The following is a 26,649-nucleotide window of genomic DNA, read 5'->3' on the forward strand; positions in this document are numbered from 1 at the left end:
TTCGGTTCGTACGCTCGTGATCCGAAGAATCGTTAGATGTTCTCATGTGGTGGATGTTAACGTGTGCACGTGTGCAGCGAGCGGAGGAAAAAAGGAGAAAGAAGCAGAAGGCGCAAAAGAGAATACCGGCTAGTCGTTCGTCGAATGTACGATACTTAAATCTCGATAATCACGATCGGTCGGGGAACTTGTATTTCTCGGCTATCGACGGTCTCGATCGTTAAATCCACGTAGGAAGTGAGAGAGAAGGGAAAAAAGGAGAGAATAGGGGGAAACAAAATGGTCTTGCTTAATAACGTGCACGTAATGAAAGTAACAGAGGTAGACGAGTAGCATGCTTGATAAGAAATACCTTTGCGAAGAGTTAAGAATGAGAGAGATAGAGAGAGAGAGAGAGAGAGAGAAAGAGACAGTGAGAGAGAGGATGAAAATACTGAGGGCGGCTGCCGTTTAACCTCGACGAAGGGAACGAGCCGTGTAATCGGACTGTCTACTAATTCAAACTACTTAACACTCGATAGACGTACCCCGTGGAACTTGCGTTGCTAATTACTTCGGAACTTTCGATAACTTTGATTATCCTTTTGAATAATTCCATTAAAATCTCGTAACTAGTCCCCTCATAGTTAATGCATACGCGCTGCGTCTCATGAACGAATCATACGCCGACCATTACGTTCACTTTCATCGAACAAGTTGTTATTAAACTTGAGTGACACCGATGAAACTGCTACACTTCGAACTCAAACCCGTATCTTCTGCTTGTTAGACAACTGCTTTAGCCAATTAAACTCTCTCTCTCGAATTGCCGACGAAATTCCTTCGAAACAAACAACGTTCAGTATGTACAACGAGGAGCAAACTTTATTTTGTTGTCTACGAGACGAGGACTCTTTAACGTCTGCCGGTTATGTTTTAACACACCTCACGCAGCTTATCCTAATCGGCCTAATCTGCGATTTAGCATCGGTTCGTCGTTTCCGTCGCATTTGTCGCGTCTCCCCTTTCTGTGTCCTCCTGTTTAATTTAATGGCCAGCAGATAACGATTTAACGTGAGATATTTTAAGCAAATTAGTTTTCGCGGAAACGTACCGTATCATCTCGCTCGAGGGTTAACGGTCGTGTACTTCGATCGAGCGACGCGGCTCAATGTGTCACGCGTGCACGCATAGAAAATCAGCGACGACGCGTACTTACGGGAGCACACAGTTCGTTCCTCGTGACTTGGTCCCGCTACGCGTCAAAAGAGTTCTTTGGAATTTCGATAACGGGCACGAATCACGCGACCACCGGCATGCACGCAAGGACGAGGGTGGCGCGAATTTCAGGGGAAACCACGCTCTCGTCCGCATCCCTGGATCTTCTCGTTCGGGAATAACAGTGATCCTCGACAAAAGAGCCACGCTTCTCTCGATATACCTGCCTCGAATTTCTGGCATTACGGTATCAAATTGCAGCCTTCATACCTGTGGCTTTGATCCCGCGTAATCATTTTTCCCTTCCCGTTTCTTTTTTCACCTCTTTTTTTCCTTTTACCCTTCTCCCTGCTTTCTATTTTTTTTCTCTCTTGTTTCGTGGAGTTATCACAAAGGGGAATCCGGCAATATCAGTGTCCACGGCGCTTATTAATAGGCGAACATCGAGACAGGGAGAGGAGAAGCAAGCGAGACGGGAAGGAAAAGAGGGTCACCGGCGTGTCCCACTAAAAGAATTCATTAACGCGGAAACCGCGCGACGGTGACCGATCAAAGTGTCCGTCGTTCCTTTCAAAAATCGTGGTTTAACTTGTTATCGTACCTCTGTCGTGCCACGTGCACACACATTCCCCAGAACTATTATTTTTTGCTTCCTTTGACTTTCCCGACTTTCGATTCGATTATCCTCTTGTCTAGGTACACTTTCCACCAGGCTATCTACCAACGACTTCAAGATCTGTAACTGTTTCTTGAATTGGTAATTTATTCGCCAATACTCTTCCGAAATAATGTACGGTACCGAGAAGTTGCCGACGACGAACGTAGAAAGAAAGTGTTTGATTCGCGACGGGCGTTGATAGAAAAGGGGGCGAGGCCCGTCGCGAGGGGTGGTAAAAGAGCAAGGGAACTGCAAATAGAGTGTGGCAGGGATAATTGCTCTCGTGATGTCATGGCATTTATCAAATCCACTCCCCGAGGCTTGTTCGAACCCCTTCCGACCAACTGCCCCGACCAGAACAAACCCAATGCTTTCCTTCACCTTTGCCAACTACCCTATCGCAGCCCTTAACGATAAGGCCAATTCTCCCTTCGACGCAGTCGGCCGATCGTTTTCTCTTTCCCCCCTCCATCTTTTTCGCGTTGTTCAGCCGTCAAACTTTCGTCCTCGTCGTTTATTCCGCGATTAGCGTCGCTACGTGTCACCAGAAACCGAGATGGCGTCAAACGAGCCATCTGGTCTCGGAAAATTTGTGAAGGCTTAAGAAGACAAACGGCTACACTATGTCTTGCTACGTAACGAATGGCTGCGGCCGACGAAAGTGTATAAGGACTCGGTAACGATTTAGATTTAGAAGAATATTTCTCAAGAAGAGACTCTTTAGGGTCAGGACGCGTTACATATCAAACGGTCGGAGTCTTTCATGTCGTCGACTATATGCGATCTTCGACGTTCTTTCCCGAGTATGGAAACTGAAATTAGTCAGATCGACGAAGACACGTGTGATTCTCGTGCAGTGAAATAGTTTGGATCGCTTGGAAATTTGGCAAGTTTGAAAGTGTCGTTGGAAGGGGAATGCGCCAACCATGGTCAGACTCGTTTTAACAAGTAGTCACGGTCGACTATCGACACCGGCTTCCTTTCGCTCTGTCGCCCCACTTCCAGGCCAGTTTGTTCGAACCGTTTCACCTGCGATTCATTGGCGTCACGTGCTGCCTTCAATTAAGATACAGAGGAACGTGTTCCCCGCTGATATTAGGATCAGGGATTAAAGAAATCGTGCACGGCTAGGCTGGCTTGATTGGTGGAGCAAACAAATGGTTACTTGTGCAGAGAGATTCGTTTCCAGATCGGATGAAATATCTTCTTTGTTTCGTGGAAACAATTATTAATTGTGAAGGAGATTTTGTCGGATTATTTCCAGCAGAGTGGAAGAGGTTAATCCAGCATGAGTTAAAACAATTCCAAAATAAAAAAATACTGAAAAGTTGTGCTCGTTCCTACTGCGATTCGTAAATATAACCATTTCATTTAACAACGAAAATGCGTACATCTTATTTTTAAGATTTCGCCGCGGAATGTGGCTGTATTACGTTATAAAGCAATCAGACCTACGTAACTTCCATTAGTCAAGTTTCCAGTCACGAATGGAGCAATATAAGTTGACAAATCTCGACTGCTACTGTTCGTAAATGATATCAAGTACGCATCTTTAATAAATTTTTCTCCTTGTATTACATCTTCTTTCGCTTATTTCATGCAAGCTACGCTCTCGCTACATTCTCACAATACATTCCAGTCATGTCCATCCAAAGCCTCGAATAGCCACGCACTCATCTTTCCTACCCTAACTCCAAATACTGTACTTTCAGTCGTTCTTCTTCTTCCCACTCATCCTGAATCTCACAATCGGTATTTGAAATTCGATGCTCGAAACTGATCCGAAATAAACAGCACAAAATTCCCATTTCGATAGTCGTAATATTTTTCAACAGATACATTTTTATACAATCATCGGCAGTCGAAAACGATTCGAATGATTGCGATATTCTCGAACAGGGAGAACAGCATTAAGCAGAGCCATTAAAAATGATGCTCAGCCCATTTTTCCTCTCCCATTAACATGGAGTATTCGCGTGATTCGCGCGTTTCCACGATTCTCGGCCGTGCTGATTTCGGATGCTTAATTGAAGTGGACGTAATTGGTTGAAGCGAGAAAGGAAGTTTCCGGTCGCGGAACAATGGAGAACAGTTCCAATACGACCGCATTATCTGACATTTAGTCCCGATGAGTTGCGCATCGCTGCTGTAGCTTCGATCGCTTTCTCGTTATTCTATTGCACGTTTGCGATTGGGCGCTGGATCTGTCGATTGATAATTAATCTACGGTTACCCCGAAAATACCTGGAGCGTATCTTCTTAATCGGTTACCGTAGAAATCATGTTCGTTGTAAAATGATTTCGCTCGTGAAACAGGATCTTCTCTTGATCCGCGTACGTTCACCGCAAATTCACATTATCGATTTGCTGTATCGCGTGATACGTGTCAAAAATCGGCAATTTTTAAAAATTTGAAAAAATTAACTTTGAAAACGAGCTACTTATTATCGTAGCAGTATCATAATTCGCTATGAAAATTATGCTGTATATAACAGAAACAACGTTACAACTCGATTACTAAATTTATTGGAAAGATTGAAACGAGACGTATGTATGAAAACATACATTTTAAGAAAATCCATTTGAGAAAACAAAATTGTTAAACTGTTAAAATTGTTCTGTACAATGGAATGAATCGTTGAATCGTTGGTAGTGCTTGTAAATTAGGAGTTGTCGCTATAAATGTTATGCCATCGTTTGTTTATGTTCGCTACGTTTCGCGTAGTTGTGCAGTAAATGGTCTCGACGATTTATGAAAGATTATCTGGATAATGGGATAAATAACAGGACAAAGATTACGAAGTAGTCACCGTAGTGGCACTCGTGAGTGTAGATTATCGCACAACGTGACAAATACGAATGGCACTCGTAGCGCGTAGCAGCGAATTCTCTTGCCATCTGCCATAATTCGAGCCGCACGACTGGTGGAAATGTAATTTTTTTCGCTACTGTCTTTATCTCGTCATGCATTATTCAAGAGGTCGCGAAAAAATTCGCGAGGCAACAGGTTAACGGAACATACGAAGCTGTAAAAACGGCGAAAAAAGAATAATGCATAATCGTAAGGAGAAGGAGGGGGCAAGTGAAGGATCGTTTACAGAGTTTTAAGAAAGGCTCGAGGGGTTAAAAATCCGAGACAAATACATTACCACCGCATCTATAACCGATGAAACGGCCACTCGAGAAACTACACAAAGTCGTTAAAGAAAACTCGCGGACAAAAGTAATAAGCGGTTTTATCGTCTACTCGATGCGAGCGCCGATTGGCTTTTCAACTTTATCGAAACTACTTTCGAGTCGTAATATTAATTTCGACTTATCCGGAGTTGAGCTGGAACGTCTGTGTCGCGCGGAGCGTCTTTGGCGCGAGGAAATGGGAAACGATTAGGAGAAGAGGCGAACGGAACGGTTGTCTCGCGCATAAAAGTCGGGAACAGAACTGAGCGACCCTTTTGAACGCAATAATTCGACAAATTGGTATTTCTTTGAAAGCGCGCCACCGAGCGCGTCGCATCGGGGAATGGTAGGCGAATAAAGGGATGGATAAGACGGCGGTAAGAGGCGAAGGCAAAGGGAAACGCGAAGCGTCTCGAGGCCGACAGAAACGGTAGGCAGAAGGAAGAAGCTCGAAACGTATCCAACGCCACTCGACACAGTTCTCCAGTCGAGGAGAGGGTTGTAGAGGTGGAAACGAGCGACGCTGAGTCGTAACATTGCCGCAAGAGATCGCGGTGAAAATGAAATGGATGAATCGTTGGCGATATATCGTTACGGAAATCGTTTTCCCGGCTGTCGATAATATAACTTTCAATAAAAGCTAGGCCATTGTTCGTACTCTTGATCGGACGAGAATAGAAGTAAAAAATGAAAAAAAAAAAAAAAAGGAAAAGAACGGAGCGTAAAGACGAAGAAAAAACTGCTATTGTTTCTCGCAAAGATGCTACGATTCGGTGACTTGGACGAAACCACGTTTATTCGACAAACAGTGTTTTCCTGACAAGCTTTTTACCACTTTTTATATACGCTATTCCTTCTCTTCCTCGTTTCTTTCTCACCACGCGAAAGAAAATAATGGTTTCTCTTTGATAAAATGAAAACTGCTGTTGGCTCGCAACGCGAGTACGTTGCGTACGTTGCGTGAGTACGATCCGAATCTGTTTTTACAGGACCGCTGCCGCGATGTTTGCTATCGACGCCGGTAAAGGATTACTACCAGCGAGCTGCGAAGCCTGAGCGCCAGGCGGAAATTCGGTTTAATTCCTCCCCGAACACATCTTCGCCCGTTAATTAACTTGCAGCGGTGTAACTTCCATGAAAATGCGGCGCATTAATAAAGCTTATATCAATAGACGATGATAACGAAAGATTCCGAATGGAGATACACGTACGGTCCGCGTACGGTATCATTACACATATTTGAGCACGGTAGAATAATATTGACTAGAGAAAATTGCGAAAATCGACGATTAATAATTCATCGTACTCGACGAAGTGAATGGTCCAAAGTCAAACAGGAAAAACGGAAACGATACGAAAAGGAGAGAAGGAGGGAAAGAAAGTACGATAGGCGAGAGGAATGGTTATTATAGGTGCATTAAGGACAACCACAAGTTGGCTTCTGAATGATCGTCTCTTCGAATACACAGCACCGAGGAAATCTGTGAGAATTATTCAACGTCGAAATGCACGATCAAATTTATGTCGGCCTCGGAATACGCAGCGAAGCGTGATACACGAGAAAATGTAGTTAGGAAATGGCGTGCATGCTACCGAGTGACGACAAAATAGCTCGATTAAGAGCCTATAACCCTACAAGGAAATATATATTTCTCCCCTCTATAGCTTAGCGTTATTGGCTATCATCCCCGTTTCGACCTGAAAAGCTTCGGAAATGCGAAAACTCCTCTTATCGGGAATAAGAAATCAAACGTATCGTAAAATAAATATATATTCGGCAGGAAATAACGATGAATTTCGAGACAGATACAGATCTTTCGCATAGGATCTGGAAAGAAAAAGGGGATGGACGAAAAAATCCATGACACTCAAAAGGGAACGATCGTCGTGTTAGGAATCGATAAAAGTCAGTTTCGTTCGCCCTCTGATTTTATTATTTTGGAGAAAAGAGCAGCAGCAGCAGAAGAAGGCTTTCTGTAGCCGAGACCAAGCTCGATTGAATATCCAGTGCGGGGGTTGATATTGCGATCGAACGTGGCCCGTAATCGAGTTCTTTGGTCCCATTCGTTCGGTGACATTACGACGGCTCCGTTGCAGAGCAGATCTCGAATTATCAGAGGCTCGAATTTATAATATTATCGGAAAACACTCCGATTCTCTCGGGAATCCTGGCACCTCTTATCTCGATAATACGTTGGCCAGTACGTTAGGTGTCCTGAAGGACGCCGAAACACACCTACGTAATCACTCCAACTATTGGCAAAGATTAGACACGAATAAAAGCCAATAACTTGGCATCGGACGAGCCATAAACATATTTTCGTATTTATCAAGAAGACACGGGGTGCATCGATTGAATTCACGTGCGACCGAGTCGCGAACGAAATTCCAAGTTGGCTTTCTGCCACAATGGCAATATGTCCGAGCGTTTTTTCGTTCGTCGACTCGTTTCTTGCCGTCCAAGTCCTTAGGCAAATATGGACGAAGTTTATATGGAGGCGCGTGCTGCAAAAATCCTTGTCCCAGAATCACCGTGGCTGACCACGTTTCTCGTTCTTGCCGTCTACCCCTCGGATAGAGCGATTCCGAGGCGTGACCTGGAATTTGTCCGACTTTTGAAATTTACTCCGGTGTACGTAGCGCCAGAAAAGAAAAATTCTTCATGGAATAAGTAGTTTTAAATCTGGCTTACGACTAACGCTCTCCTGTAACATATTGTTCCAGTATAAATTCGCCGTTTTAATAGGCGCGTCGCGATATTTCACCGGCAGTTGCGCCGGAACTACCGGATATACAGGGGATGAACATTACAAATAACGATCCACCGTCGTGACACAGGGGCAACCATTAATTTATGAGACCGCGAATATTCTTGTTAAGGAAGTTGAATAAAAGATGAGCGAAGAAATGCAGCGATACGAATGAAGACGTTCCTTCGTTAGGAAATGTGACGGGTGAACAGGACGAATTTACGATTCTCGTTTCTTTATTAATTCTTCCCTTATCGTGGAACTGGTAGAGAAATTGTTAGTATCTTAATACGGTAGCTGGTGAATTTAATAGGATCAAATTCTGTTATCGATAAAATCGATGTTAGGCGAATATGTCAAGTCATCGATTTACAAACCCTGCTAAACGGTTCTGTCGTCACGTTTATATCGATTGTATTAATCGTCTATGACGATGCTTGTCTGACGGGAGATAGCTTGGTGATGCTGGAGTGCCCGAAGCAAAACAGGAAGACGACGCACGGCGCTATTTTTTTAAATCATTGGATCGTAGATGGAGAATCTACCTGGTACAATATCGCGAATCGATCTTAAACGCTTGGACGGCGTGGCAACGATCGTCGAACGTTCCGGTGATGAAATCTCTGCGTGATCTAAAGTGCACCTTCTAATGTATCGAGTCACGTTACACGTTGCATTACAGCGGAACGGGCGCACTCCCGAGGCCCGCAAAATGTTTCTGGCACGATCGGTTTTAATGGCGTCGCTCGGGACCACTTTTACGCTCTGCCTGTCGATTTCCACGGTACGGAGATGAATAGTACGGGGAAGGATAGAACGGAGGGCAAGCAACAAGAGATATCGGAACAGATCTCGAAGAAAATATCGAGAACAAGCGAGAGTGACGAGTGAGCAATAAGCAGTTCGAAAATTTAAATCGTACGAAACGTTCGAGCGGCTACCATTAAGTCGAAGAAACTCGCTCCAAGTATCTGTAATATTCAAGACTAAGCCGAGCTGAACGAAATTCGTAATATTTCTCGACGAAGGAACAGTGGAAGAAAGCGAGAGTTCTCGGTGAAAGCTGTTAGGCTAACAAGCAGTTGTCACTTTTTATAGGTGGAAGCGGAAGCGTTCTTCGCATTTATGACGGAAAATAGTGCAGCCGCGAAGCGATGTTCCTCGTGTTTGTCACCTGACAAATACCGGTCGAATAAAAATTTCCTCGTCGTTGAAGAAATTCGAAGGAAGGAAATTCTCCTTGTTACGAGAAATCGAATGGGATTAAAAAGAGATTGCGTATTAAATTAATTGCTGTATTAAAGTAACAGAATTTTCGTGGCGTTACGTCGTTTCTTGTGACGTGGTCGTTACTTTCGGATAATTACTCGTCGTTTCGCGCGGTTCATCGGTTCTATGTCGCTGAAAGCGATAGCTAGGTGGCTGAATGATTTCTAAGGGCTGGCGTGTAGGTGGGTAAAGGGTCGATATTCCCGTTGGTCGAACGCGCGACAATAGCAAACTTCGAGGTCGTCGCCTCGGATCAATCCATTAATACGGCACATTAGAAAATCAATTAAGCCGCAGTCCCGCTTAATCTCGTGTCCGAGGATTTGCCTGGTAACTCCCAGCCAGGAAAAGGATGGAGGAACTCCACGTCGTCGAGAGCTGACGGTTCTCACCGTTCGGGGCAAAAAGAGAGAGTGGTGTTCCAGAAGAGATCGAGACTTAACCTTACTCTCTCTCCCTCTCTCTCTCTCTCTCATCCTCTCTTCCTTTATCCCATACATTTTTACGATCCCGAAGGAGTCCAATGCGCAAGCGTTGTTCGCCTCTTACGAAAATAGAAGAAGTAAATCACTTCGTTGCTCGAGATTTAAAAAGGGAAATTATGCGGTAAAAGAGAAAAAGCCAGGAAATATGAAATTGCGTTTAATTAAAGAAACTATCTAACTACATACGTCTACAAAGATTATCGCAGATTTGATTTCCTCTAATCATTATGTTGTTGTTTTACGTTCGAAAGCATCCTATTATCGGTATTCTGTCTAACAAGACAGACGCACGACAGACATCGAGTCAGTATCCCTCAATCAATTGATACGGCTGGTAACATTTTAATCGAGAAGACCAGGATCGATAAGGTGCAGTGTCCCGATCGAGTGTATTGACAGTATTCATGAGGGTGAATTTCAATGAAACTGGTTGCTATCGCGAACGCCAGAGTTGCAAGTTCAGATCCCCTGTCGCAGTACGCGGCGCGCGCTCTTCCTTGGCCTCCGATATCTCTGTGTCTGCATCGCAGTACGCAAACTTGGAAGATCCAGGCAAGCTGAGTGCATCATTACGGATTAATATTCTCTCGAGGAAACACGTAACCTAGCGCTACCACTTCTCGTTATCACCGTCGGTTACGTCAAACGAAATGTCATTTTACGGTTCCCTCTACCGTCTCACGGTCCTCTGTTGAAGTCTGGCTACTACTCAAACTAAATTAAACAGGATCGTGGGTTTCTTCTAAATTCTTAACATAAAGTTTTCCGATTAACCGAGTAACCTTTCAGGCGAACGGTGTTCTTTTTCAAAGTAAAAATACTCCGACTCTTTCTTTCGCTTCGCTCCACATTAGCCGACGTTGGTCTATAAATATCCTGGCAAAGTGAAATTTGAATTACAAAAAGAACGGCGATTTCGAGCCATTCAGTACGAATCGAAGCATTGCCCGTCTGGCGTTGTCTGTCCTTACCATCGCGTATGAATGTAAAATATTCAACGGCGCGGAGTTGCCGGTTACGAGATGATATTCCCTCTAGACAGCGCGTAACACCGGCGTAACTCTCGTTATCATCGTCGTTGCTGTCGCTGAAGAGCTTCCCACTGGCACGATCCCCGTCATCGTCACCGTCGACGTCGACATCCCTGTCATTCTCCTACCTATACGCGTTTACCTACATTTCTTCCGGAGGACGCATGCCGCAGGATCGAACGGCGCACGCGCGCCGATCCTCCCGTTACAAGCGCACGGCCAAACGATACCGAATGTATTCGAAATTTAATGACAAGCCTCCGTGCGAGTCAGACACGTTTCGGTCCGAAGGAAGCGGCCAAGTATCCTTGCCGCGAACGTTGACAAATATTTGTCGATGGCAAACGTTTACCCTTCGCCAGAGCGAAACCTAAGCTCTAAAGACATATCGCGCTCCAGGCTGCGCTATTATACGAGCAAACTTCTACCCAGCCTGTTTGACATTCCTCTACGTCCACCGAGCAGACGCTAGGAATTCTCTTGTCCACCGTCTTATTCAACGCTCGAGCAGTACGCCACGAGGCGCGAACGTAGTTCGAACGGGACATCTCGGCTTCCGATACGTGCATCGGTAGTCGTGGCGGTTCATTTAAAAATCCCACGAGCGGATCAGCTGGCTCTTTTTTTAACCTTTACATTTCGAGAATATGGATCATGGTATACGCTGTATACGGTACAATGGTATCTGTACGCCATCAGTGGCGTAGACCGTAGTAGAGGTCTCTGCACCGCACGGTCTTCGTTATCCCGTATGTACTTACCGTACATTTCACGGGGATACATTCCCGCAGGAGAGCATTGCGCCTGCGCGAACGCGCCGTGTCTACGTATCTCTCTCGTACCGCGTGTCGCTCCCTTTTCGTACGGATTGTACCCCTTGCCCTCTCTACCCCCACGCGAGAGCAGCCCGCCACGCGACCATTGCCCCCACCAGAAGCGTGAGCGTGTGTCACGCTCCGGGTAGCTCGGTGCGTGCCCATTAGAAGGAGGGGGTAAGGGGCGCGTGTGCCCTACGCGAGGCCAATGGTGGGGTGCAGTTGCGCGACCAGTGGTGGGGATGCAAGTACGCTCGACGAAGAACTCGCGAGTAGTTTCCTACCAACTCTCGCGCGAGTCGGATGACGGGTTACTTATGTTGAGCTCGTTCCGTTGACGTCGTAGCTCCGAACAAACAATCGTATTCGAGGGAGCACGAAACCACGCTAGAGAAACTTGTTCGCCGATCGGACGCGTCACTTACCGTGTTCTCATCTTTCGTGTTGTGCGCCAGTCCTTGGATCTTTGCCTCCGTCCGTCAGTAGAAACGCGTAGTCGACGTCGAGTGCGATTTCGTGTGACCCTCATCGGTACGATCTACGGGAGACACGCGAGTGTACGAAAGTTTCGCGACGCGAATGCCGTGATGCTGCACGGTGGTGGCGGAAGAAGATCGTCGGGGCCGCTCGACACCGTCTCGATCGTTTCCTCCTGACAGTATGAGCCTCGTGCATCGTCCTCGCCGATGAGATAGAGTGGCGTACCCGCTCCTGGGACGATGTCATTGCAGTGATTTACACACACGACACAGTGGAGAGGTTCCGATTCTCGAGATTTGTGTGAATGGATCGGGACTACGTCGCGGACAAGTGGCACTGAAGTGAGAAGCGAACAGTGTGTCCGCGACGTCGGATAGTGATTTGCGTACAACCATATAGTGAACCGTGGTAACTCTGTAACACGTGTGACAGTTCCCGTGAGGGATAGAGCATATCCGGGGTGTCGGGAGGTTGGCTAGCGAAGGAGTTGATTTCGGACGTGGTTGTATCGTGTCTGTCTGTCGTGAGATTACATTCTCTGATGATCTGGTTAAGTCGGTGCCGGTTCAAACGCCGATCGTGTCACGTTATGCAATGTTGATATAGTGCGTTAAACGTTGATTTCCAGTGAACAATGGTCGGATTCCTCGCGGCGTACACCATGGATTTCTCTATTTTCAACGCGGTGCCGACGCGACGCACTACGACCAGGGATAACACGGATCTTGCAAGAAGTAGATCGAGACGACACACGACCGACAGGTATGTGCAACATTCTTCTTTAATCGGTCAATGCGAATGGTTATCGGCGTTCTGGTTGGTTCTAAGGGTTAAGACTGTTATTGTGGCGTCACGCCAATGCCTCCAATATATACTGATGCGGTATTTTGAACAGGAATTCCTTTCCGGACAAGTAACTCCATTGATAATTCTCCGATACTCGTTCTCGTGGATATTTTGGAGCGCATGTGTGGTCGTAGGGAACATACGGCACACCGTGCCACCGCGTGCTGATATACACGTGATAGCAGAACGGTACTTGAGAAAATCTCACGTCATTCGTAGTCTTTCAGACGATCGAGGAATATAAAAACATATAAAAAGATATCACTCGATCCGGTTATCGCGTTCGTTCGCCGATGGTATATAAAAACGCGAAATACACGAAAAACGCGCGGGAGGTCTTTTACAACAACGATTTCCGGCGGCTGGTACAACGCACGTTCGTGCCGCGCGTGTTAAAATATTCACGCAGGATCGATATTCAACGATTGTCGCGATACGTGACTTGGACTAAGGTATATGGGACCGAAGGTGGAGATTGCGTTTTCGGTGATTCCAGGACAAGGGATAGCGAGACTGCGACAGGGAGATAAATGTAAGGCACGCGTCGTTATGGTATCGATTTCTGTGTGGAATAGGCTGGCGCTGCATACAGGGCGCGGGAATTAAATGGCGCGCAAGGGAATTTAATGCCATTAGCCTGCGAAGAAATTTACGCGGTCGATATGAAAACGCGTAGCCCGTTAGATACGCCACGGGCAAGACGTGCTTTAGATTTTCGCCCCGTTGATTAATGGTTGCGTTAATGCTTGGCGTATAATTAACGAGGAGAAGGATTTGTCGAAAACGATCTCGCCAATTTTCTACGTGCTCATCCTCCCACCACTTCGATGTACGAGAAGACGCGTAGTCTCTCAAGGGAGTAATCACATCGCCGTGTTGTCGTCAAATATTTTCAATTTGCCCTATGGAACGGCGAATCGAAATTCCATGGAACGACAAATTTCAATTGACAGATATATATATATATACGAGATATGTCACACCGTGCTCTTGGAGTCTTTAATAAGCGCTGCACGTAGATACGTCAAAAATCCCTGATAAGCTCCTTTGGAATCGTTTTTGAAAAGGAATCAACGAGAAAGCTCGTATCCGGAGCATTTTATTGCTTCAATAACGAACTCACGTCGGCCGTTTCAGCTCCGTAGAAAATCCTGAGTCACCGGATTACTAAAGCAGTTTCACGGCAGCGTGCACGTACAGAGATAGGAGAAGATACGTGGCGCGCGCGATGTGTTTCGTCCGCGTCAAAGCCACCGGGAGTTGGTCAAATTTTAATTTCATTCGTTCACCGGCCACGATATTAAAGGACGGCTCGAACGAGGGCATTGTGTAATCTCACCTTAAAGATACAGGATTACGTCTGGCCGCGTGCGGTGAAAAAGCCGCGGAAGCCTTGAATAATTTCAGTACAAAGGCAACACGAAAGCTGCGGTTGTTCTCGGCTGTTCGCCGCCGCGTCAGTGTACCCTTTTTGCTCCGGGGCCACGAATGTCAATGCGTCCTTCGCGTATCGCATTTGCCTAATGCTTGAAACCCTCATGACCCGGCATCTCGTAATCCGACCGTGTATTTTAATTGGCTCACCGCGGCTACATTTTCGGTGACGCGACACGAAATGACGTCAGAGAAGATGTAACCGTGGTTTTAACTCCTTCGTTACACGACCCCCAGCTTATTTCATCCTCTTTTTCCGACTCTGTCTCTCCCCGAGTCTTTTTCTTTTTTGTCCTCTTCAAATTCGCGTACTTACAGGCAGTACTCGTATGCGTAGTTGCTTCGCACTATGGCGAAACGCGAACGAAGCTCTCTGTAGCGTTCCCGTCTCGCAGTCCCATAGTTTCAATTGTATTATTAGAAAAAGGAGTTTTTCAAAACATCGACATTTTTCCCGCGTAGCTGAATTTCTGCGTGAAATCAACCGAACAAACGAAACGAAAGGAGATAATCCAATTTTCGTTATCGCCAGTTATATCGACGTATCGCCGTATTAACTTTCGCTTTTTCCTTTTTTCGAAGCCACGTATTGTTCCGGCGTTCCGATGATAAAAAAAGAGCCAAATAAATAGGAAATAGTTTTTCAGGCTGCACCGAGCCACCGGGTTCCCATCCTGTGTTCTCCTATGTACACGAGGTCGTTATATCATCTCCTTTTTGTCCATTCACTATTCCCGAGCCAAAGAAAGTCTCCGCGTATACACGAGATTGATTAACAAAGTTCTCTTGTACTAGCATCATCCGTACATGGATGAGAAGGATGGATGAATGCAAATAAACTCGTCGTACGAGCGCCAATAACGGATCATACGTTTTGATAAGTATATTATCCACCCATTACCGCTTCGAGAAACATTCATTATATTTTCTGAAAACTTTAGTACAATAGGACGGTGCGGTACCGAGTGGCGTAGCAACCGTAAGGATAATTGTTATTCGTTTTTATTTGAAAATAATAAGTCACGTTGCGTAAAAATCAACAGGACGGTCAAAGCTGATGAGCGCGATACCCGCGCTTATCTCTCCGAAAGCATAAATATTTTCATTTTCAATACAGCGGATTGGTTTCACCGCAGCACCTAGTTATTTACTGTCGTGTCGCAGAAAAAAATAAAAAATAACAGAGAGACAGAAAGAGAAAGATAGAAAATAGGGGAAAAGCTCAGAGAAACATACGCGCAGGGATAGAACGATACAGAACAGAGGAACGAACGTAATACGCAAGGGGAATGGGATATTACTGGGACATTTTAACGGGCAACAAAGACTCGTCTCTGCTGAAAATTTGAACTTGGATACGACCCTCTCGTTTCGCGAAAACGCGCCCTGCCCCGTATTACCCCGAATACGATAGCAAGGGACGATGACACGCAGTACGCTCGAATCACTGTGCCAAAGCTCGTGCTCTCGCGAACGGGAGCAATTTCGAATCGAAAATAATTCATTTATCTCTCTGGACTGGTGCATATTCGGAACTCTCTTGGCCGGAGCCAAATCCTTTCGCGGGCGTCTCTCGACGAATCAAGTTAGGAAATATAGTCATTTAGGAGAAAGAAATAAAGACAGAGAAGGGTGGGGCCAAAGTGGGTGGGATACAAAAACGAAGTTGCTCGTGATAAAACAAGGAAAAGGAAAACGCGCCCGACGTACTCGAGCGTCGAAAGTTTGACCTGGTTTCGCGAAATTATCCCTCCATTTGGCAGCGATGCAGTCAAAGGTTTCCGCTGCGCCGTAAAAGCTTACGAAAAGAAGGGTAGAGGAAGCACGATGCGTCTGGAAGTGATAGAAGTGGTAGCGGGGTTTACATTTCGTCTGGAACTAAACGAAAGGAATCGTAAAGTAACATATGTCGTCGCAAAGCTAACGTAACGTCGGTAACTTGGAAATTCTTTTATGGTGTAGACAAACGATCCAGCGTCTTCCTACTTCTTACTGGCCAGGCTGTTACTCTGTCACCAACGTACCAATGCATTGAAAGCTACGAAGAGCAAAGTTAAAACGAAACGTTCTATCACGAAACCCTGAAAATCATCGGTCCTGGTCATCGTGAAAATCATCAACCGCGTATATACCTCATTATTGGTGTTCGACGGTATCCTACAATGGAGTATCGATACCGTGGATACGCCATTTCGAAATTGAAGGGAACTCTGTGAGTTAGCGCGTTATTAACACAGCTCAAATTCGCCTTAACGCGTTGCGTTTCTGACGGCTGCGTATTTCCGCTGTACAGAATTCGAGCTATATAGAACAAGGGAGAGAGAAAGACAGAGACGTGTTGCATAGTTGCAAAACATTTCATTGGTTAGGCCGAATGAAACGTTGTCGGAATATCTAACGCGGTTGGAACTAGCGCGAATTATGTGCGGATTTGAATGATACCGATGGAAACACCGTTGCGAACAGAAGTTACCGAAAGTTGGAAACCACCACCGCGATCGAGCCGAGTAAGGGAGGTGTTGCATTGGGAACGAGAAGTTGCATCGGCCCGATCGAGCGCACGAAAACCTTCGGTTTGTTATTTTCGGCCAGCGAATTTGTGAAACAATTTTCAACCGGTCAGCGATAAACAGGTTAAACTGTGTTTGTACCTCGAACACGATCTTCCTACCTGCTAACTTTAATTTCATTCCACAAATTGTTTCAATTCTGAACATCCGTTAACGGGTAATGCGCATTCTCGGCGAGCTTCACCGAATCTCCACGTGTTCCTCCTCTATCGATATATCCCCCTCCTATTCATAACGTCGACGTCCTCAACAACGTAGCGAAGAAATATTTGCACCTTACTACCGTGTCAGCGTTCACGATATCATCGATTGAGTTTCGTATGCGTCCCGTATCGTGATCCGGTTGCCGGATATTTCGAGCACGGCGAAGAGTAAAGAAAATCGAGTAGCAACGAATAGAAGATGGAAAGCGGAAGGATGGATGGAAGAGGAACGCGGAAGTAGATCGACGGGATTATCGAAAACATTGATAAACGAAACATTATGAAGACGGCCACGTTCGAGCGAACATTATATTACAGTAATTTGGTGGAGAGTGCGGCAGGGCGACGAACCGTGAAACGCCCGACAGAGAGAATGAGAAGCAGAGAGAAGAAACGGGAGAGAATGAGAGGGTAAAGATCGGTGGCGATGTTCGGGCCGATTTGTCTGCGTAAATTCACGGCCTCGAAGGAAGTAGACGATGATATAACGTTAGAGAAGCGAAAGGCCGGCGGGGTAGTGAGGCCACGTAACTCTTGGGTTCGCTTTGCCAGGGTTGCCGGTGACCCAGCAACCTCTCCTCTTTCCTGCCTCTTGGCCCAGCCTCTTTCCTCCGTCTTCCGTGGTCGATCGATTCGCTAAAAGTAAATAAAATTCAACCCTTCGATTTCTGGCGTAGCAGGCCGTGTGCGTCGGTGTAAGTGTCAGTGCTAGTTGTAATGCAATAAATCAAGTCGATGGAGAGCCGAAAGTCATCGAACAATCGAGGTGCACCTGATTCTCGGTCTCGCTTCGCGCACCGCTGAACAAAGAGAGGGGCAACATCCGTAGATAGGTTTTTGCCACTATAGTAACCATCGATGATTCTTCTTGTAAAAGCAAATCAAGTAAAAGCACATAAAAACGGAACCTCAGCATGGTCGAGTTGACCCAGCTTGTTAAGGTTCGAGTTTAAAAGATGTTTCGTACCGCGTCACGTTTACTGGCTCTTTGCTACTTTACGATCGAACAGACGTCACTGTTGCGCCGTTTTACTTACAAAGTCGTTTCGATAGTTAGGCCTTAAAGGGCAACGAATTCGTCGATGGCCTAGATGGCTCAATTGGCTCAATCCTTCGTCGGAGAACGAGCCACGTTTATATCTAATAATTCAACTGATTAATTTCTTTTCTTCTGGCGGGGCAGGCTGCTGTGTTTTTCCTTATCTCGGTCTCTCTCTCTCTCTCTCTCTCTCTCTCTCTCTCGCTCTCGCTCTGTCTTTCTACTCGATTGTCGAGGAACTTTTCTTCCAATACTACGTTTCCAAGTAACGAATTTACCTAGGTTATTCCACGGTGCAATCCAGTTTGGCGAATTGAGTTTTAAACTTGATTACCGGGCCGACAGATATTCTCCAATATTCATGAAACACTTGTTCAACGAAAACCGCGTTATGAGGCGAATTAATTTCACACACGGTTAAAACACGCGCAGGCCCATCATTTATGGATTAATAATAGCGAACTTATCGTCTATTTGTCAACGTCACGACGCGTTAGGATTTAGCACAATTTTTATAAGAAGCTTTTAATATCCGTGCATTTCGCGGCAGACTGCGCTCGATTTCCGAGCTCGTTGAAACGTCGGATAAAGGGGCAAAAGGAAAAGAAAAGTAACTCGCAAGCCCGCCGGGATGCAGTTCGCGGTACAGGCGAGAAGAGGAACGCTTGTTTCTTCCAATTCCTCTGGTTGTTATTCTTCTGCGACGACAACCCGCACCGCGGCAGGTATCGCGCGCCAGAATACCCGTCGATAAATCAGGCTGCGAACGAAAAGTCGAGTGTCGTCGAGAACATCAACCGACGAGTGCATTTCGCGCGGAGGTGCGACTGAAAAGATGAAACAAATCACAGACGAAACAACCTGTCGAAATAATATTACGCGACCACGATCGCAAATCGTGTGGACGTTTATCCATTTATTAGTTTTCCAACGTAACTCTTGCAACTTCTTTTCTTTTTGCAATGAAATTGTTTCTTTAATTATATAGTAAGCTGTTTTTCCTGTAATATTTATATTCTACATTTTTTTATATAATCGTACTCTAAGTATTAGAAGTTTAGCCGTGCATTTATTTCCATGTGATTACATTTTATAACGATTGGTAGAAGGATAACCCGATATATTAATGTCAGAAATCGTCGAAATTATTAGAGTTCATATATCTCGTCCGTAGATATATTTTCTCAAAGAATCATATACGCTACTTATTTCAACGAGTAGAATAAATAAAAGCGTATGAATTGCTATCCGTGTGTCACATGGATTAAGAACCAAGCAATGAAATTGTGCATAAGAATTGCACATACATAAAAGCAACGTTATTGGAGGACATAAATAAAGTAAATTTAAACATCGTTTTGTCTAGATACGGGATATGCATTAGCATAGTGGATACCTTGCAAAACCTACTACGGAATTTAGAGACAAAAGGAATGTTCGCGATTTGAAAAAAAAAGAAAGAAATTATCACGGTGTTATAAATATTTTAGTTTCTCCATGATATTGTACATGGAACAAGAAACGATGTTAAAATGTTAAACCACGAACAAAATATTAAACATTCACCTTAAATGTTAAATTAACAATTTTTTTATGTTGAATATCCTACTTCATAAGCACGATATCGAAAAGCAGAATTCAATAATGTAAATTGATTGAAGAAAAGCTGCGTTAATACACCGTTGGTCTGAACGAGTTAAAACGATTAATGGATTAAAGCGAAGGACGAAAGAAGGAATGTCATTTGAAATAACACTTGGTTCTGATAAAATACAAAGATCCACGTCCATCTTGGACTTTTCCATCGTCCTCGCACAGCCGCTCGATCGATATTTGACGAATAGCAAATACATCGAGAATTGGCGCGTTGACTTGTACGTATTAATAAAGTTTAAACAATTTCCATGGTTATTCTCGTATGAAACAATATTTTACGAATACATAAGAAACATAAGTCCGCTTCACGTCAGGCGCACGGTTTGCGTAACAGGTGGTTCTTCGCGGAATGAAATAAAATTAATTTTTGATTCGGGACAGCACGGTATAACCAGTATACGGCACAGTTCGTCACTGTCGGTGTTAATGGAATTACGGCCGCGAAATATCAACGATCGAAGGTTGGTTGATTTCTTCTCGAAGGAAAGGGACAGCTTGAAAGGTCGACGAAATTAGTTTCTCACAATACGATAAATTGCAATAAAAGAGCGATGGTGGCGGTCGGAAAAAACGTCAGCCCGAAAATCTATTGAGATCGATAGCTTCAGGGATGTTCGACCGCGTGATAAAACCAGTCGTCATACCTTTTTCCTACTTTGTCGATAATCTTGACTTTAACTCTCTATATATTAAGAATTCAATGTACGAATTTTCCATTGCTTACCATACGATAAACATTCAAATTCTGCCGATTAGTTTGTTAAACGTTGGTCTAACAATCTCTATTCGACTGAAATTCGTCAGTGAAAAGAGAGAAATGCAATGATCCGAAGTGTGACTGTTTGCTTCCAATCCTTACGCAACGTCTCGGTTGAATTTGCATAAATCGAGGAAAATTCAACAACCGGTTCACCGGCTCCCGGAACGAAATGCAAATATCCCCTGGCCTGGTCACGAACTTATAAATCGAGATCTCGAATCCGGATTCTGCTGGTAGTGGTGGAGTAAAAGTCATCGAATGCGGCGGGGCTAACTTGATTCCGGCACGAAGGGGAAAACTTGCTGGCGAACGGTTTGATTTTCGTCGAGATTCGATTCGCGTCCGGCGGATTCGCGTGGGGCTAAACGACTTACCTGGCGACCCAATGTATGGGCGCTGATCGAATGTGTGTACTTTGAACGGGCGCTCGAAAGGAAGGTGTCAAGGAGATGAAAGCGTCAGGATATGGAAGGAGATTCGTTTCGAAAAGAAGAGAAAATTCATGCACGATGAACTGAACGCATGTGGTTTAACCCGCGACGAAACGACCGAGAGATTTGTCGAATAAAGAAATGCTGTAGTAGCATTGGAAATATAGCAGAAGCAATCACCGGATGAAATTAACGTTCATCTATTTAATAGTTGTGCCGGTTCTTATTAAGCGGTACGAGAGCTTGTTCCGCATATCATCGCTTTTCTTCGCTCGTCGTTTTAATACCGTATGAATGTCGTATTTTTACTAGTTTGTGATTAACTAGTTGAAACAAGCTTCCGATCATTTGTCGAGAGTTCAGACCAGTAGAATTTCTTTCGACGATCGACGAAGCACGGAAAAGCTTTCCCGCAGGTAACGATTTTGTCCTAATGATCAACTAGCTTGGTGTTCCAACATGGGATGACAATTACGCGTAATCGATTAATTTGCGAATACTAAATATCCTCGTGGCTCGTGTTATATTCCCATTCCCAGTCGCGCGAACAGCATAGCCGCGTGCTCGTCCATCACTTTGTCCAGCCGCAAATTAATTATCTCGTAAGCATTATTTTAATTAACGCGGCCACCTCGAAAGCCCAGCCCGGCTTTTTTAACCCAACCAACGTTTCCGCTTTTCGTCCAGCGCTATCATTCTTCTCATTTTCTTCTCCTTTCTCTCTCTCTCTCTCTCTCTCTCTCTCTTTCGCCTCATTTGTTCATTCTTGATGACTTTTCATGTAAATAAAAATAAAGGATATCGCGAAAGAATTAGTGCGTTCATTTCTTCCACTTTAAAACGAGATCAATCATATATAAACGGGAGTCGTCAGTCGGATGATGAAACATTTGCTCGACTTTGTCGTCTGCGAGTCTTTTCTCCGGCCGCAAAGGGAATAACTATAATTAAATGAAATCAAATAAAGCAGCTCATAAGTTTTGTTGTATTTGTTCTATACGTTTTCTTTCTTTCTTTCTTTTCGCCTTCCTCTCTTTTTCTACGGTTTTTCCCTCTTGCTTTCCGCTTTACGCAGTACAGAACATCGCAGACAGAAAGACGAGCCATACGCGCAGCGTAGCTCTCTGTGACTCGTCGTCGTTAGAAGACGCTAATTGCAAGTTAGGCACGAGGATGCTCCATCTCTGAGAACAACGTCACTTTATCGTCGAAAGAGAAAGAAAAGAAAGGCTGGCGAATCGCAAACGTCCAACGTAGACGACGACTTTGCGACGATTTACTCGTAGCAAAGAAAAAAAAAAAAAGAGATGAAAGGAAAGGTAAAAACGAGGGGAAAAAGAAAACTAGAGTGCGACGGAACGTTTGCGAAGGAAACGTCTACATTTTTAATTTCTATCCGTCGTCGCTCGACGATCGCACACGTGTGTGCTAACCGTAACATGCTTCTATACACGATGAAATATGTTCTATCGTTATTACGTGTCTCTCTCGTTGTTACTTTAATTATCGATATTTAATGTATTAATAATTATCGCGACTCGCGGTAGCGACGCGTAATCAATTACACATGTTAAACGAACATGCTTAATTGAGAATAAGCGAGTAGAACAGAGCGAGAGAAAGAGGGGAAAGAAGAGAGAGAGACAGACAGACAGACAGAGAGAAAGGGGGTCTCTTTTCAAGCAGGGTCGTTACACGAATAATTCCATTTAATGCCGTTTCACGTAACTCGAAACGAAGCAGAGACACGAATAATAGAGCGGAGAACAGGGTGGTTAAAGGTTAAGGCTACCTTCGAAACATAAATAAATGTTTGTATGGATTACTTGCATAAACATACATTTTCTCATCGTATATTCCGGCTGTTTGCATAAATAACGAACCGGGAAATATGGAATGTAAAATAGCTCCGATATAGTTTCCCCTGGCGCGCTAGTTTCCACTCGAGGGATGCAACACTTGAATTAATCGTAAACCAAGAAGGACGCATGGTTTTTGCCTGCGTCTGCTATTCTCGTTTTTATTTGACGCCCCCGCTCTCTCTCTCCCCACTGCCAGATCGATCACGAAACAACACGTTTATTGAAACTGCTCCAGCCTAAATGCTCGCGTTTAAGGGTACGTGCAACGTGCGCCGAATCGACTCGTTGTTGATATCGTAATCGTGACGTGGCTTTCCAACCGGTTGGCCGTTGATTACTTGTCTCTCCACGCGTAGCCAAGCTCGTTCACATTCGAATGGAAATCGTACGGTATACCAGTAGAGTTTACAAACGACCAACAGTAAGATAATTTTGTAGTCTATCCGATCTTCGATGACTCAGGATCATGACCGTTAGTTACTAAAATCGAATTCCAGATAATCTATTGCTAAAAGTAACGTAGATAAATGGATAAGAATAAGACACTTCCTGTTTGTACCGCTTCTATTCGAACGTTCTGTTTTTATATCTCGTTAACGTTTCTTATCGTTGTACATCTCTAACCGTGACTAAAAATAGTAAGATAACAGGTTACTGACTAATCAGGATTTTCAATCAGGAAACGAAGGGAACAAAAATTCGCGTCTTTACCAACGAGTCATATTCTTTCCTTTCTCAGTGATGATTTAAATTTAGATTTAAATTCGCAAGCTACAATTCCGTATCGACGAATCGAAAATGTTGTTGGTAATTTCATATCGATGAATTAAATTACGCCTGGTCTCATAAGTTGTTTGGAAGTTGAGCAAAGGTTTACGCTGACACAGCTGGATCGTGGTCATTGATAAGGTCGTGAAACCGGGGCGGGTCGAGAAGTTGGAGGAAAATAACGGCGCGGGAAAGTTGCTCAAGGCAGGGTGGCAATTACCGGAAGGTCGGCCAGAAAAACCATCAGCGCCTGGGCTAGCGCGGATTGTTCAAAGTGTGCCGAGGTAAAGTAACTATTCTCATTGCGGTGCGATAAATGGCGATCGTTTAAGCGTCCACTTTTTCCCATCCTTCCGGCTACGGCGATAAATGACCGGGCGTTCCAAGCGTCTTAGCATCGGTTTGCATTTCCGGCCAAGGCTAGCTTAAGATCACAGAACTCGAGCATCGAGAGCATTCCTTCCGAGGACTCGTCCCTTCCCACGCTTTCCACCCGAGACGCCATTGAATCCTCGGCTAATCCGTGACACTTATTATCCTCCTACCCTCCCTGCTTGCGGATAAATCGATCGTGTTGGCATCTCCTGGCAAATATTCGATTAACAAAACAACCTCGATGATCGTCGCGTAAAAAAACGAAGAAAACGGTGCAACGAACTGTCTCTCTGTCTCTCTACCATCCTGCTTTCCCTTTCGTTGCTTCGTCTCACATCGACGTTCTCCCACTTTCCATTTCAAGGGAATTTTCTACGTCGTGGTCCCAGGGAACGATATATCAAATGAGCACGCCGCTTTCTGAAGTCCGCCTTATCGTGACGGCTCGCGTGCTCAGACGCGTTCGGGTAAATCGATCAATTGCCGTGAATTGGCCCTTTCGTTGTAATATCGCGGCGTTGGTCGTTAATCAGCTGGCAACTGCCACCCACGCGGTGCACCTGGTAATTTTCGAAAGGACGAACAACACGAGACTGAAACGTGTGGAACGAGCTCGTGTGCTACCATTTCGAGTCATTTCGTAAACCGAAATCTGATTATTTTTGTTTTTTCTTTCTCTTCTTTTTTAGCCAATGTGACACGTGGTTTGTCGACCTGCTTTTTTCCACTCTGTGTATATAGAGCCTGAAATCGATTCGTTGGAACAATCCGAGGCGACGCGTGAATCGTTGTTCGTTGTTGTCGCTCGACGAAGCAACCCCTTTCGTTCTCTTTTTTTCTTCTCTCTGTCCTGCCCGCCCTGCTACCGCTCCTCCACCTCCGGCTGCCTCTTTTATCGGTGGCCGTGTCTCGTTTTCAACGGATGTATGTATACCCTTCGATAATTCATTGGCCGTCGATACTACAACAGGTTCCACGCAGCGGTCGCGACAGATCAATACGCTTTTACAATCGCTGCATGGAACAATAATTATTGCTACACGCGCGATAATTCACGACGATGTCCCTCGGTAGCCGTATATCGGTGCGCATCGACGATAGAAAGAGACACAGAGAGGAAGCAAATTATAGAGCGCCGGTGTATAGCACGGTACATTGTATTTTATTAACGTCAACGTATTAACGCGACGATGCCCGGGTTATCGATGCTCGTGACGCTCGAATTTTGCGGCGTAATCTCCAGACGAACTTGCCACCGACCCGACGATACGTATCTCTATAACTATCGTAACCGTGTTTCGGTGATTCTAGAGTATGCATACTTGCAATTTTCAGCCCTGAATCGCCGACTAAATTTTAATATCGCTAATTGAAAGCGTATTACCGCAAATTTCCAATTTAATTAATTCTAAATTTAAGTAATTCTAAATTCGTGGCACAGATGCAGCCAGGGAAATTCCATGATTGAAAATATGACGAACATAAAAATGAACAAGAATTAATAATTACAAGAATACGATTTTCTTTGCTTCGCTGGTAATACGAATTTAAGAGCGACGTATAGATACGCGTTCATGTCGTGATCGGTCGATCAAAGTGAAACGTTATCAGCGTTCATTTACTAAGAATCAAAAGTCCCCTCGAGTACTCGATTCGTCGTCAGCGGAGATTCGTTTCTTTAGTCAATAATCGAATCGTCGTTTGCGAATGATAATCGTCTTGGCGTCCTTCCGTTTCAACGAGAGACGAACGAGCAATTTCACAGATAATACCGTACGATAGGAGCAACAGAAGATCCTTCTCCCTAAAGACCATCAGCAAACGGTGATTTATCAGAATGTACGAAAGGATGGTTTGAGGCGTGCATTCGCGTTAGGCACCCATCAGCTTTATCCGTTTTCTCCGTGACGCCTTCTCCCCGTAATCGGCGAACGATTTATTCCGGATTCTCTCTCGATCGCAGCTACACGTTTCACAGCCCGCGTTTCATCCTGGTATAAAGACCCGTATACTCGTATCGATTCGTTTGTATTCAATCAACTCGTTAAGTGGTCTCGTCCGTTGATTCTAAGTCGTTCCAAGAAGATAATTATGAAACTTCAACTAAGCAACCGGTCCTGTTTCAGCACCTCAAATGCCATATCGTGGATAACGTGTTTCATATAGAAATTTGCTAGAAACATTTCTAAATCTTCGTAAACTTGCAACAAATAGCAGCATGAAGTAGAATTTTACTGACATTGGTTTTTTAATTGTGGAATACAGCACAAACGACAAATCCACCGGTTTTATGACTTTATTTCCCACCGTACTTGTCAATTCGCCGCTTCTTTCCACAGCTTTTATATCTGATACAAGCCAATTTCATTTACAAGATTTTCTATCTAATTGAAGGTTGTCGACTCTATCATTTGACAAAACTTCACGTTCTTTTCTGTATATTTTATAACGTTCGCAGCATAATATATTGTTGTACTTTTCTTATTTTAATTATTTACTATATTATATTATTTAATTAATTATTATACGCATGATATACAAGCCTGCGCATATTTTTATATTTTGTATTACACATTTTTACATTTTTTATTACATAGTGTTATATTTTGCCCGTAACAACATACATATAATATCGTAGTAATATAATCTTCGTTTCAAGGCTTTGACAAAGCTGTGTCCACAAGCCTGGTGTTTTTACACACGGGAAAAAATTACTCTATTGTGCGAAAATATGAATATCTCGCACAGTATAATAATAATTAAAATATAATAACTGGACTACAGGACCTTTATGCAAATTCGTATTATCATAATCACACTCGAAGAAACAGAACCAAACCAGG

General features: G+C 44.4%; 1 protein-coding gene across 2 annotated transcripts in view; it reads left to right on the plus strand.

The window, feature by feature from the left end:
- Positions 1-11,681: 11,681 nt before the first annotated feature.
- Positions 11,682-26,649, plus strand: part of LOC122574406 (irregular chiasm C-roughest protein-like) — a 157,597-nt gene continuing 142,629 nt past the window's right edge. For both annotated transcript variants that reach the window (XM_043741981.1, XM_043741990.1), the window contains exon 1: positions 11,682-12,624. In XM_043741981.1, coding sequence (XP_043597916.1) covers positions 12,497-12,624 — 128 coding nt within the window. In that variant the 5' untranslated portion in view covers positions 11,682-12,496. The remainder of the gene's footprint in view (positions 12,625-26,649) is intronic.

Source organism: Bombus pyrosoma, linkage group LG2 (genome assembly GCF_014825855.1).
Source record: "Bombus pyrosoma isolate SC7728 linkage group LG2, ASM1482585v1, whole genome shotgun sequence".
NCBI lineage: Eukaryota > Metazoa > Arthropoda > Insecta > Hymenoptera > Apidae > Bombus > Bombus pyrosoma.